Source organism: Diorhabda sublineata, chromosome 5 (genome assembly GCF_026230105.1).
Source record: "Diorhabda sublineata isolate icDioSubl1.1 chromosome 5, icDioSubl1.1, whole genome shotgun sequence".
Classification (NCBI taxonomy): Eukaryota; Metazoa; Arthropoda; class Insecta; order Coleoptera; family Chrysomelidae; genus Diorhabda; species Diorhabda sublineata.
This window is the reverse complement of record NC_079478.1, coordinates 19,887,167-19,899,492: the sequence shown is the minus strand read 5'-3', so window position 1 is coordinate 19,899,492 and position 12,326 is coordinate 19,887,167. Positions and strand designations below refer to the sequence as shown.

General features: G+C 30.4%; 1 protein-coding gene across 4 annotated transcripts in view; it reads left to right on the top strand.

Moving 5' to 3' along the window:
* Nucleotides 1-1,036: 1,036 nt before the first annotated feature.
* LOC130443975 (protein PALS1) overlaps nt 1,037-12,326 on the top strand; it is a 123,287-nt gene continuing 111,997 nt past the window's right edge. For 3 of the 4 annotated variants that reach the window (XM_056778912.1, XM_056778911.1, XM_056778909.1), the window contains exons 1-2: nt 1,037-1,480; nt 4,171-4,265. In XM_056778912.1, coding sequence (XP_056634890.1) covers nt 4,199-4,265 — 67 coding nt within the window. In that variant the 5' untranslated portion in view covers nt 1,037-1,480; nt 4,171-4,198. The remainder of the gene's footprint in view (nt 1,481-4,170; nt 4,266-12,326) is intronic. The other variant, XM_056778908.1, reaches the window with a different exon arrangement.

Sequence of the window (12,326 nt, the reverse complement as noted above, 5' to 3'; positions counted from 1 at the left end):
TGGGAGTGAAAGGGTTAAACCCAAATTTTGTCGTTTTATGAAGGGCAGTTTTCCATGTTTCGAAATATCAGTTTTTCTTCAATTTGTAGCATCGTTCGAATCATACTGTACATTGCCTATACAATGGGCTTCTTTTGTCTGGTTTGTGCTCCAAAATATACTAAGAGTACGCTTTCGGAACTGGTATTATTCACCTTTATTCCGTCGCACCACTTCCTATATAATTCAGGTTTTTAGGTAGCGAGGTTTATTTTTTTCTGGCACCAACTGGTGTGCTGCTTCGTCAGGAGCCAGTGGTTTTTCAGGAGGGGTACAATTCATCAATTCTTCATCGGAGGATATTTTTTTTAATTTATCATCCGCAAAATAAATGATATTTATTTACATTGGTGAAAGTTGTTTATCGCATTGCAACAGTAACAAGTAGCTGCTTGATTATTCTGAGAAATAAAATTACCAGGTGGTAATTTTATGTTAAATGTAATATTTTAGATCGAAACAAAGATTTATTTTGATCGAAATATGATGGTTGTAAATAAAATACTATACAAACCTCGGCACGAACTTTCATATCTGTCTCGAGATCATAGTTAATCTCGACGCTTCGCGTCTTGGTTAACTATTTCTAATTTCTTTACAGTAATGAAATATTTCCCATCTCGGTGTGTAATACATTATTTATTTATTCAAATATGACATATAATTTTTGATGTTTTTTTATCTAACATTTATCAAAAATTTTAATACATTTATTAGGAGAGTTTATCAAGCTTCTATAAGATAGATTCACAAAATAGTGATTTTAAATTATACTTATCATTAAGAAACAATAAACTTATTAGTGAAATTTGATTCAAAGTGCATGGTTATAAGTGATATCATATGGGTTGAACCTGTCCTGTAGGTGGGGAATTAGGGCAAACAAGGAAGAAGGGCCAGGGCGCGCGATTAGTTGAAGCAGAGAGTGAAAATTGTAAAACGCGGGCGCTAGACAAAATCGACATGCCACAGCCACACAGCATCCCCGTGAGGACTTATTGATCACGAAAAGGAGCACACACTCCACACCCGTGCTTTTCGTGCTCTTTCGGAAAATGTCTCCATCAGAAACGGGTCGACTGTCGAAATTCTCGAAAAATCGGACATAACCGAAACCAAAAATTATGTGACATCGAAAATGGCGACTTCCAGTGACGGAACGGCTACAAAAAGACTTTTCGAATGGTGGAAAACCTACCTTCGTTCGGACTATAACAAATATCGAAACGTTGTTCTGTGTACCTGATTGAATCGTTGAGTTTTTTAAATTTTATTACATATTTATCATTTAACATCAGTTTTTTTTTCTGTATCTAGACCACATTTTTATCAAATTATACGCACAAACTAACATTATCGTCAACATTCAGTAAATATTAGGAATATTTGTGTGATATGTGATATAACTACACTTTACTTCATCGGTATTATTCATAAATCGGTAAGTATTCGAATTTAAAATAATTTGTCACCTACTTTAACTATATAATCTTGTGAATGACTGAAGTGCGTTTTCATCATGTATTAATAGAAATAAAAGTTCTGCTTTGTACGCAGTTTAACTACGCCCAGTAGCAAAAAAATTAAGACTTTCTCGATATCAGTGTCATGTATCAACTGATTTTCGAATCTGTATTCTTGCTCTAATTTCTTATCATATGTTGGTCAATTGAAATTCTGATATAGAATTAATTACCCAACATAATTTACAATGTACAAAATTGGGACAATATTTCCCGTCAATATTCCTTTTTTCGAATATAATTTTATTTACAGAGTGAGTTTTATGTATTGAACGCCTCAATTATCCAGGAAACCACATTTTTATAAATTTTTGTGTACTAGAATTTTTTGATACGGCCGGTATCATGGAGGTATCAACATTGTTGTCAGATCTTTCCTTGTTTCGGAAAAATAATGATGTATATTTTCTCTTTTTGAAATCCTTAAGAAACACTTATTATTATATTTCATCTAATGTTTCTTGATAAAATACCATAATTTCGGAGTTATAGCTAGAAAGCGTAGAAGTGAACAAGAAACGTGTAATATATCTAATAATAATTTATATCCTAACCGAAATCCCATGACAAGATCTATTGTTAGTAAATTAGTAAAAAAGTAACGAAACTGACTCAGTAAAAGATTTAACTAAATCAGGGAGCAGAAAAACTGCATCAATTGAAAACAAATCTTTAGATGTTTGAATATCTAGGGAATTTGATATTTCGCAATAATAATGAAAATTATACGTGATAATAATAATAATTATACATGATAATAAATTCCATCCAATTTTGGTTCAAGAGTTGTCAGATGATGATTTTGATAGACGTGAAGAGTTTGCAGATCTAATGATGGAATAGGATCAAAACGATTTAAATTTTTCAAGTGAAGTTATGTTTTGCGATGAGGCCACTTTTTGAATTAATAATCGTAGATACTGGTCACGTAACAATCTTCTTTGGATGCGTGAATCCCACACCCAATAAACCGAAAAACTGAATGTATGAGGCTTGGTTTTATCGAATGGCCGCCTTGATCACCCTACATCAATCCTTTACACTATTTCGTATGGGATCACTTGAAAAACATCGTTTATAAAACAAAACCTGCTAATATTCAGGAATTGAAATATAGGATTACCACAGAGATAAGAAGAATTAAGCTTTCAGGGTTGTTGCAAAATGTATTGCAAATTTTTAAAAATCGCAAGGCTTGTATTGAAGTGAATGGATAATTTTTTGAGCATCTGCTGTTCTGGATTATTCTTTAATATATTCAACGATCTGCCGATCTAGACTGATATACGGTTCGTTTTTTGGTTAAAAAATGGATTGATTATCTTAAAACTAAAATATATTATTATTATCAGTTTTGAACATCAAATTGTTTATCTATCTGTTGAATTTTTGCCAATACATTATTTCATTTATATTACTAGGTGGAAATCTCTTTGTCTTCATATTTATTCCTCATTATTAGATCACGCGATGCAAACTTCATAATAACAAGTAAAGCAACAGTGACACAACACAAATTGAACGGTACATTCTGATGTCCAAAATAATTCAAGTTTAATTAAAAACCTCAGTACAACAGTTCATAGGGAAAAAGTAACAGCCCTTTGAGTGAGCACATGTGGAATGATTTTTTTCTGAAAGGCGTGTCGATAACCAGATAGGTTTACCCGAAGGCCGCTTGAAATGATGCAATACAACGTGCAATGCAATGCAAGACGCAATATTTCTTGGTATTAGTAATTATTGGAGATATGAATGCAAAAATAGGAAACGAAGACTACTTAAGTAGTGTGGAAGGAAAACACACCCTATACGAAACAACTAACGATAATGGAGGGCGAATATGTAGTCTAGTCGCGGAACTTTACATTAGTAGCACTAGCTTTAAACATAAGAAAGAACACAAAATTACGTGGGTGATACCAGGAAGTACCAAGGGAAACCAAATAGATCTCGTATTAATATCAAAAAGGAGATAAAAAATACATAGGACAAGGTGTTGAGACTGATCATCACTTAGTTATTATCAAAATTAAATTAAGTTTGGTGAATATAATGGCTTTCCACCAACAAAAAATACAATTTAAACTGCTACAATTCTCAATAGAATGTATAGCTTTGTATGTATGTTTCGACTAAGTGAAACAAATAGTGTATCGTTCTCCCTCTCCTCCGAGCGCTTCAGTTAGTTCTACGCATCTTTTGCGCGCATGAAGCATGCGCAGTATAGATAAATTGTCTCGAACGAGAGAGAAAATGAATATTTTCTTACGTTTTTTACATATAAGGTTCTAGTTCAGTATTAATTTGAATGCTCCGAAAATTTTAGTTAATTATTCGACATACCATTATTAATTGAAAGCAACATTGATGGAGTTATTGATTGATTGATGTTTCCATCGAGATGTGACACTTACTCATCATGATACATGACATTCAGTTGTTTAAAAAACCTCAAATATTTCCATAGAAGCATTAAAATCGTATAACAGTGCGAATCAATATAAATAATAAACCTCAAAAGTATATATATATATATATATATATATATATATATATATATATATATATATATATATATTTGTAAAGAAATAATTATTTGTTTCAGCGGCATTCAACTCACCGTCGTTCAAAACATGGTGGATTTAGGTGGATACATAATAATTATGTTTGAAAGCAAAGACAGGAGAACTAAATTATATGGTAAGTATAATTGTACTACTCACACTGGCAAAATAAAATTCTTAATCTTGGAATTATCATAAATCTCTATTATAAAGGATTCATAAGAAATCAGTTACATTATTTTGGTAAAACTTCTGTAATCATATTTGGCATACATCAATATTGATTAAAAGTGCATCATCAATCGAAGACCAATGAGGTTAACGTCATACATAAAATGCAATATTTAGAACACAAATCGAGAAAATGGTAAAATTTTGTCTAATAATCATATAGGAATGTCCTCACAACTTTGCCAAATTTATGAATGATACTATTGAGAATAACTTGTTATTTGTTATGTTTTTCTGTAATCTGGTGTTCGTTGTAATTTTAGTTCGATACAATTTATCATTCTTGTTAAAATACTTATACCATTAATATATTATACACGGTGCAATATTCAATACGAATCCTTGAATTGATTTTTCCAGTCGAGGAATTTCTAAGTTTAGCAATCGAATGCTTGATAGTAGTGTACTGCATCGTGGAAAAATCCAAGAAATCAAATTAGCTGTGTAAACACTATATACAATTAAAATTTATGGTCAAAAAAATTAAAATGCAAATTAAAAAAGGAGAGGAGTTGACACTTTTCAGTAGCCACATGATATCCTCCCCGAGGGACTCTACTTATGGCAGAAATATGTGAAGTTCCTCATAACTCACCTTGTATATCCCAAGCTTTCGAATACTTATCCATTCATCATCAGAGAATCAATTAATTGACGATTGGAAGTTTAATATTCATTGGTTAGATTATGAAAGACATAGGTTAGGTAAAATTAGTTAGGTTTTATTTGCCTTGAATTTATTTTTCCATAATCTAAAAGATATCCATGGATTAGTAAGGTTATTTAGATGAGTTTTTTCTATTAAAGCACATATAATCATTTCGAGCAGTATAATAGACGTTTTTTTTTGTAGTAATTCTCAGCTGTCAAAACTTTGGCATATTTATAATTCATAGAATGATCTCAGAAAAAACTTGTGATGCTAACGAGCATCTATGGTTAAGTAGCTTGCTATCTATCACTTTTGTGAGAGGTTATCCGATTGGTGAGTAACCTCTCAAACTGACCAATATTTTATCACAATTTACACAAGAAATTTCATAAACTGTAAATTATTAGTTGGTGTTTCATCTTTTATTTTAGTAACAATAGGTGAAAATCTTGAGAACCAACTTGGTTTCGTATACCACCAAGAAAATTAATATCATTTGTATATTGAGAAACTGCATCTATGAGATAAATATATATTCATCAGGAATTTCCATATTTTCAATTTTCTTTCAAATAATTAGATAAGTTTGAATAATCGATATAATTGATCACAGAGGTATGTCATATTTGCGCAGTTCGGTATACCATATATTTTAGGGAGTACCGCATTATAATTTTTCAATTTCATTCCATCTGTTGGTGGAATAAAACTTTGTTCTTCCCAAAATCAAATTAGACCGTTCTTTGTTGTTGATAAGAATTCGTAGGGTCCCCTTCAATTTTTTGTAAATTGTCGTATCATTCAATAATTTCTTCATTCTATTCTTAACATAATCTTCTGATTTCATGATAAAGTTTTATTAGATTTATATGCTTTCAAAATTTTCAGATGTTTGTTTTGTTTTAATTATTTGGTGGTAGTTATATTTCTAGATTTAAATCACTCCTTTGTTTTTTTGTTTTTCAACTTATGTTTAAAATTAGTGTTAATAATATCAAGTATCGCATATCATTTTATTTTTAGTTTCGTTATTTAGATGATTGGTGCTATATTCAATATTCAATATTAGATATTTATCACAAGTAATTCTTTGTCATATATATTTTGTACTAAATTGGGACCTAAAGATAAAGTTTCATTCAAAATATAAACATCAAAATTTAGAACACATATGTACAAGGACTTTCACAACTACTTGAGAAACGTTAACCAATAAATCTTGAGATAACTTGAGTCTGCTAACATCATCAGCGACCATCAATAAAACTTTAGTGAACATAGATAAACTAGGGGTCTCGAGGCCTATGTCATCAAAGTATGGACTGCAGCTATCCTGGACATATCGAAGGCTTTTGACAGAGTTTGGCAAGCCAATCTCCTAAATAAATTTAGATTGTACGGTTTACCGTTTTCACTTATGAACTGGCTCATCAGCTTTCTCAACGACCGATCCATCCAGACAAAACTGCAAACCCGATCTTTAGCATTGCGGATGATAGCCCACTGGTGTCGTCGTTCAAATCAATCGTCCCAATAAACTTCCATCCGTAGAAAAAAACAGATCACCACCATCAATACCAATCTTGAAAATATTCTAAAGTGGGATGATTGAGTTTAATGCAAAAGACCCAGACTGTAGCTCATTATTTGGTGTCGAGGTTGGGAGTAATAAATCCTGGCATAGTTACGTAACCGAATTAGATAAGGCAACTTCATAACATACTTGGAGCCCTCTTTAAGATCTAACAGCTATAAATCCAGCAACAGCTTCTAATCCTTTACAAGGCCCAGATTAGTCCATTTTTGGAGTATTGTTCGCACATTTGGAAATCTGCTTTCAAGCATACCCTGAGAATGCTCGACTCAATACAGAAGGACACAATTCAACTTATAGGCGATCTAGAGTTGACCAGAAACTTGAGCAGTATTTCCAAGATCTACTCGACAGGCAAACGCGGCTCATTAACACCGAGATCGGCTGCAGACGCCTAGAACATCAATTCATCGGGACTTTTTCCTTTGGAAAAGTGCAAGTTTGTGGAATCAGCTACCAAAGCATAACTTTCCCGAGCACTAACACCTACAGAAGTTCAAGATCATTACCTATAGGCATCTCCACTTGGCAGGCATCACTCAAACTTCTCGAGTTTAATAGGGTCTATCCACTTGTACTTGCTTAGAAGCTTAGACAGTGCTTTGGTTGTGGCGTTCGCTAAAGTTCTACATTAATTTTCAGTTTATGACAAAAATGTCGATTTTGTTATGATTTTCCATTGTTGTGTTGATTCAACAAAACCTATACATTTCCTGTACGTATTTTTTTAATCAATTCAATAATTTATTTTTTTTTTCATGATATAGGAAAATGTTTTTTGTTTTTTAAACGCTATCGAATCTTCGTGAATCCACACAAGACTCTCCTGGTGGATAGGAAGAAATAGTAATTTAAATTCGAAACATCGCTGCCCTTGAAGAACTTTGATCATCGAATGCGCGTTGCAGTCTTTGAAGTCTTTGTCAGACAAAGCTTATTACTTCAGGATCTCAAAATATACAGATTGGCGTAGCTCTCCTATAAGATCCGATAGTTGATTATATTTACGAATCGGAGTTTAATAATTTTTTGGAAAATATTAAATGTTGACAAAATTCACTTAAACAAACCGCATATTTGATTTATTGGGACTACTTAAAAAAATAATAATAGTTTACTTAATACATATTATTTGAAAAAAAATGTTGATATTAAACGTATAACATATCAATAAGCTCAACAACGTTTGTTTTATTAATAGTATCATTGCATAAAGAATAGGATGATAGTAGGTTAACCTTATGAAGATATCATTTGACGATGTGGACGCCACCAATAGATGGCAGTGGAGAGTTGGCGTCCGTAACACGTTTTTTCTTACTGTACGTCGTAGCTTGAATTACATTTTTTCTTAGCTTTGCTTGCCGAACTACCCCAATAACAGATGGCGCCAAAATTATTTGAAATATATTCAACGCTTAAGCTGTGTTGTGTAGTTTCTTATTTTGGGTGCCTATAGCAAAGTTGCAATTTGAGTTCATTATTGTATTGTGTTCGTTGTGCTATTGTTGAAATTCGTTGGTTGTGCATTTGGATTATTTTTTTATTTGATAATCTTTGAACTTGGATATATATTTCATTTTTAAGGTAAGTGGATATTATTACAATTAATATTCATCACTACTCTCTTAGTTAATATATTCAAATTATAAGAGGCGCTAGATGTATAAATGCTACAGCTTACAATATTTCGAAAAAAAAACTGTATATTTAGCGAACTACTTACTAAAATGTATTCATATAACAAATAATCACTTCTTCTTTTCAATTTTTTAGAAATGGCTGGAAATAAGTGTGTTTATTTCAAGTGTGGACTAAGTAAGAGATTAGATCCTACAATTAAAATGTACCAATTTCTTGTGAATGACCCTACCAGATGTCAAAAATGGATCATACACTCGGGTGAGTTACTTTTAAGACAATTATTTTTCATAAAGGAATAAAAAATAGTGAATGTGAATAAATGACTGTTTACAAATGTTCAATACTAAACATAAGTAGGTATTTGATTATCGTCAAATAAAAGATAATTCGTCAAATAGTTTTTTCTGATAATGAGTTCATTTGTATTATGGTCGCATTGCATATTATACGAGTACAATGATTTACTACAAATTCCAAATCCATTCAATCTTATAAACTTATCAAAAGTATCAAAAGTACTTAAATCATACCTAAATTTACACTTAGAAGCCACCTTTATAGTAAAGACAAACAGAATAGAATAAAACTTTTTTGAAAATATTTCAAACTTATACATAACACAATAATAACCGAATACAAAGGACTGAACTTTAATATTTCACAAAAATTGAAATAGTATTTTTTGTTATTTTTTATGTTTATGAACTAAGCACATAATAATAAGGTCTGTGTGTTTATATTTGGAAATTATCCTGTCAATGAGGCAAAAATTTCACCTGTTCAAATGTATATAGACTGTTTTTTTTATCACATATTATAATATGGTTATAATACTATATTCTATGCCATAAGAGATTGACAAAATAGTAACAATTAGGGAGAAAATTATAATTTCCTTCATTCTCAAGTTATACATGAAAATTATGCTTTTGTTTTATCCAGCATAGAATGTTTGAATGAAATAATATCAAATACTAGTTTTATTTGAATACAAATTTACTATAGACATGTACCAACAAATCTTCGATACAATGTTTCGCGCCTCCCAGGATATGCTTATTTATTATAATTATTAGTCAATTTAAGCGATATAGCACACTTTTATCTCGAAAAACTAACCTCACTAATGATTATTCTTAAATACGTTTCTGTCGTAGATAGTCGTTTTGATTTTGTAAAAAAATGTGCTGAGAGCTTTACTTTAAATATTACCTGGTGTTTTCGATATAAAAAAGAACTTTTTTAACCAATGTAATGTCTCTCCATAATATAATCACCATTGTTCATTTTTGTCCTCATATCTATTAAGGTAAGAATATAGTAATGCCATATACCATCTTATGATTCTTGAATACTTTCAATAAAAATGAATTTTAGTTTCAATTTTATTATATTTATTGCAAAAAAACACATTTAACAAGAGATAATTTTATTTGCTAGTAAGTACCCGCTTTTATGACCATACAACTTAGTTCAGATAAGTAGACCTTTTGCCTGCTTTTATCATACCATTAAACAAACATGGTTTTGTAAGCATTTAAAATATAATTTCTGAAAGTTGAAGGTAGCAACAAGCTCCTCAAGTACATTTTTCCAGTCACACATTATGAATGAATTTATCATCCCAACAAATATTAATGTTAGTTATTTATTTCAGTGATAATAGGAACAGCCTTTTTAAAACTCTAGAACAAATTAATTATTTTTAAAAAATGTTACGTATATTTTCAACTGTAGTAGTTGGTGTCTTTTTTGTAACGTTATAACTATATTAAATATGACGCCTTGGATATATTTTTTAATGGTATATATTTTTTGTATTGCACTTCAATAGGTTATAATTTCAAAAATATATGACTCATGCTTGATTTACCTATAACAGATTTGTGAATAAAATCATTTTGTTAAATTAGTACCAGTAGTAATATAAATATATTTAACTCAACAATGAGCTCAGTTTTAACATTTCTATATTATTTTGTGGTCAATCCAAAAAGTATAAATAGATAATAGAATAAATAATATTTTCGATTATTGTAACTTTTGGTTTTCCAATGTGAAACCAACACCAGTCCTGGGTAAGTTGGTACACTTATCGGTAAGGATGAGGACATTGTATAAATATCTTTACACAATAATAAAACTGACAAAACGATTATATAAGTAGGTATTTTAGTAGTAGTTGAGAGGACAATTTTTTTTTTCTTTATTAGAAAGAGTTTTTTTATTTATTGGTCTTATCTAAATTTTCGCATTGATCCGTAACTTTCAATACAAAGCCAATTAATATAATATTTATATTAAAATCAGATTATTTAAATTGTTGGAAAAATAGAAAAAAATCTTCCCGAGTGGTATACAAAAAATGCAATCTGTTGTAGTCATAGGCAATACATTTTCAATTTATTATTGGGAACTCAGATTTTCAAATATTGCAAAACTTTTTCAATTTCATTAAAAACTAGAAAAACTAAAAAAAATGGTAAATTGTCAATCTTTTTTATGTCAACATTTCGGTAGCGTTGATCCAGCTACCGTTATGAAGAATAATGTTTTATGAAATTGTTGGTCCCTAGCTGACATTAATGAAAAAATTCGAAAACTAAAACATCAATAATATTATATATTATTATATAGAATAAGATGGTTTAAGACTGATGCAAAAAATTGTCGTACATTTTTCAATGTTCATTTACAATAGATTATATTTTCGATAAAAGGTGAATATTGAAATATTTGTGTGGATTGTGGTTTGATTTCCAATATTCAACAACAAAAAGAATAATGAATAACCAATAATAATCAACGTTGTTATTTATAGTAGGTGTTTCAATAGTAAATGTGACCCAAGAATATCTAGAGGTCATCGCAAGTAGATTCTACATGTACTACATTTTTGGGGTTTTACAGTCTTCTTATCGGAGATTCAGGTTGTTTAGCGGATTTTGTCCATTTCTTTCTGTGGTCAAAATTAAGAGCTACTTTGTATATATTTTCTTAATAACACATAGTCCAAATGGGTCGGGTACTGGTAATAAAAAAAAATAATTTCCAGAAAACAAAAATATTAGAATGTGAATAATGTTCCGAAGCAACATTATCATACTTTTTAACAAACATTTTGAGAATTTGAAAAAGTTTTAAAATTACAATAAATTTACTCAATTTGTTGGCCTTTCGAATTTTCCACTTACAATGTTGTAGCTGTAAAATGCACAAGGAATATATACAGGACCGTACTACTACTACTAGTTTCCGATAATTTTTTCAAACGCTCAGTCTATAATTATTATAATTTTATATCAACAATGTCATAAAAAGTGTAGTTATTATTGTTACTTTCTAATAAATTCATTTACTAAAACTCTGTGTTTTATTTAGTTATCTTATATGAAGGATGCAATTTCCTCAGAGCAAAAATTCGTGATTCCTGACGTTTATGCCAAAATCTAACATTTTTATTATTTACATTCATTTATTTCAATTTATTCATAATGTACTTCATAACTTCAAATTGTATTGAAAATACAAAATTTTAACTCATCCTACTCTATTTTGAAATCCGTCTGTTTACAATTTAACTGAAAGTCCAAGCATTAGGTAATGCCATAAGATATTTATTGTCCAACCGACCTCTGACCCGCTAGAACCTTCATGCTAAAAAATGATCCTCTAGGTATATTTATAATTATAAGCAATAAATAGATTTAGTAAGTTCCGAATATCGACGACGGCATTTCTTCAAGAAAGGACATATTGCACAATTGAAGAATTCTACAATGTCATGAATTGAATTATTAGTATGATATTGTATTATCATACATTTAGTATATTTTATCTCGTTACGTTTAAAATATTAGTATAGTTATATCTGCCCCAATAGCCGTTGTTGCAATTCTCAAACTATTTTCAAAATGAACATCGGTAATTCTGGTCCCAAATCACCTATCCATGCTTCATCAATGAATTTCGGGGCGGCTTCGTCTTTACTTTCCATAAATGCTGCAATTTCCTTCCGCAAATCGAATACACGTTTCAACATTTTGCCTCTGCTTAGTCAACGAACATCGCAAAAA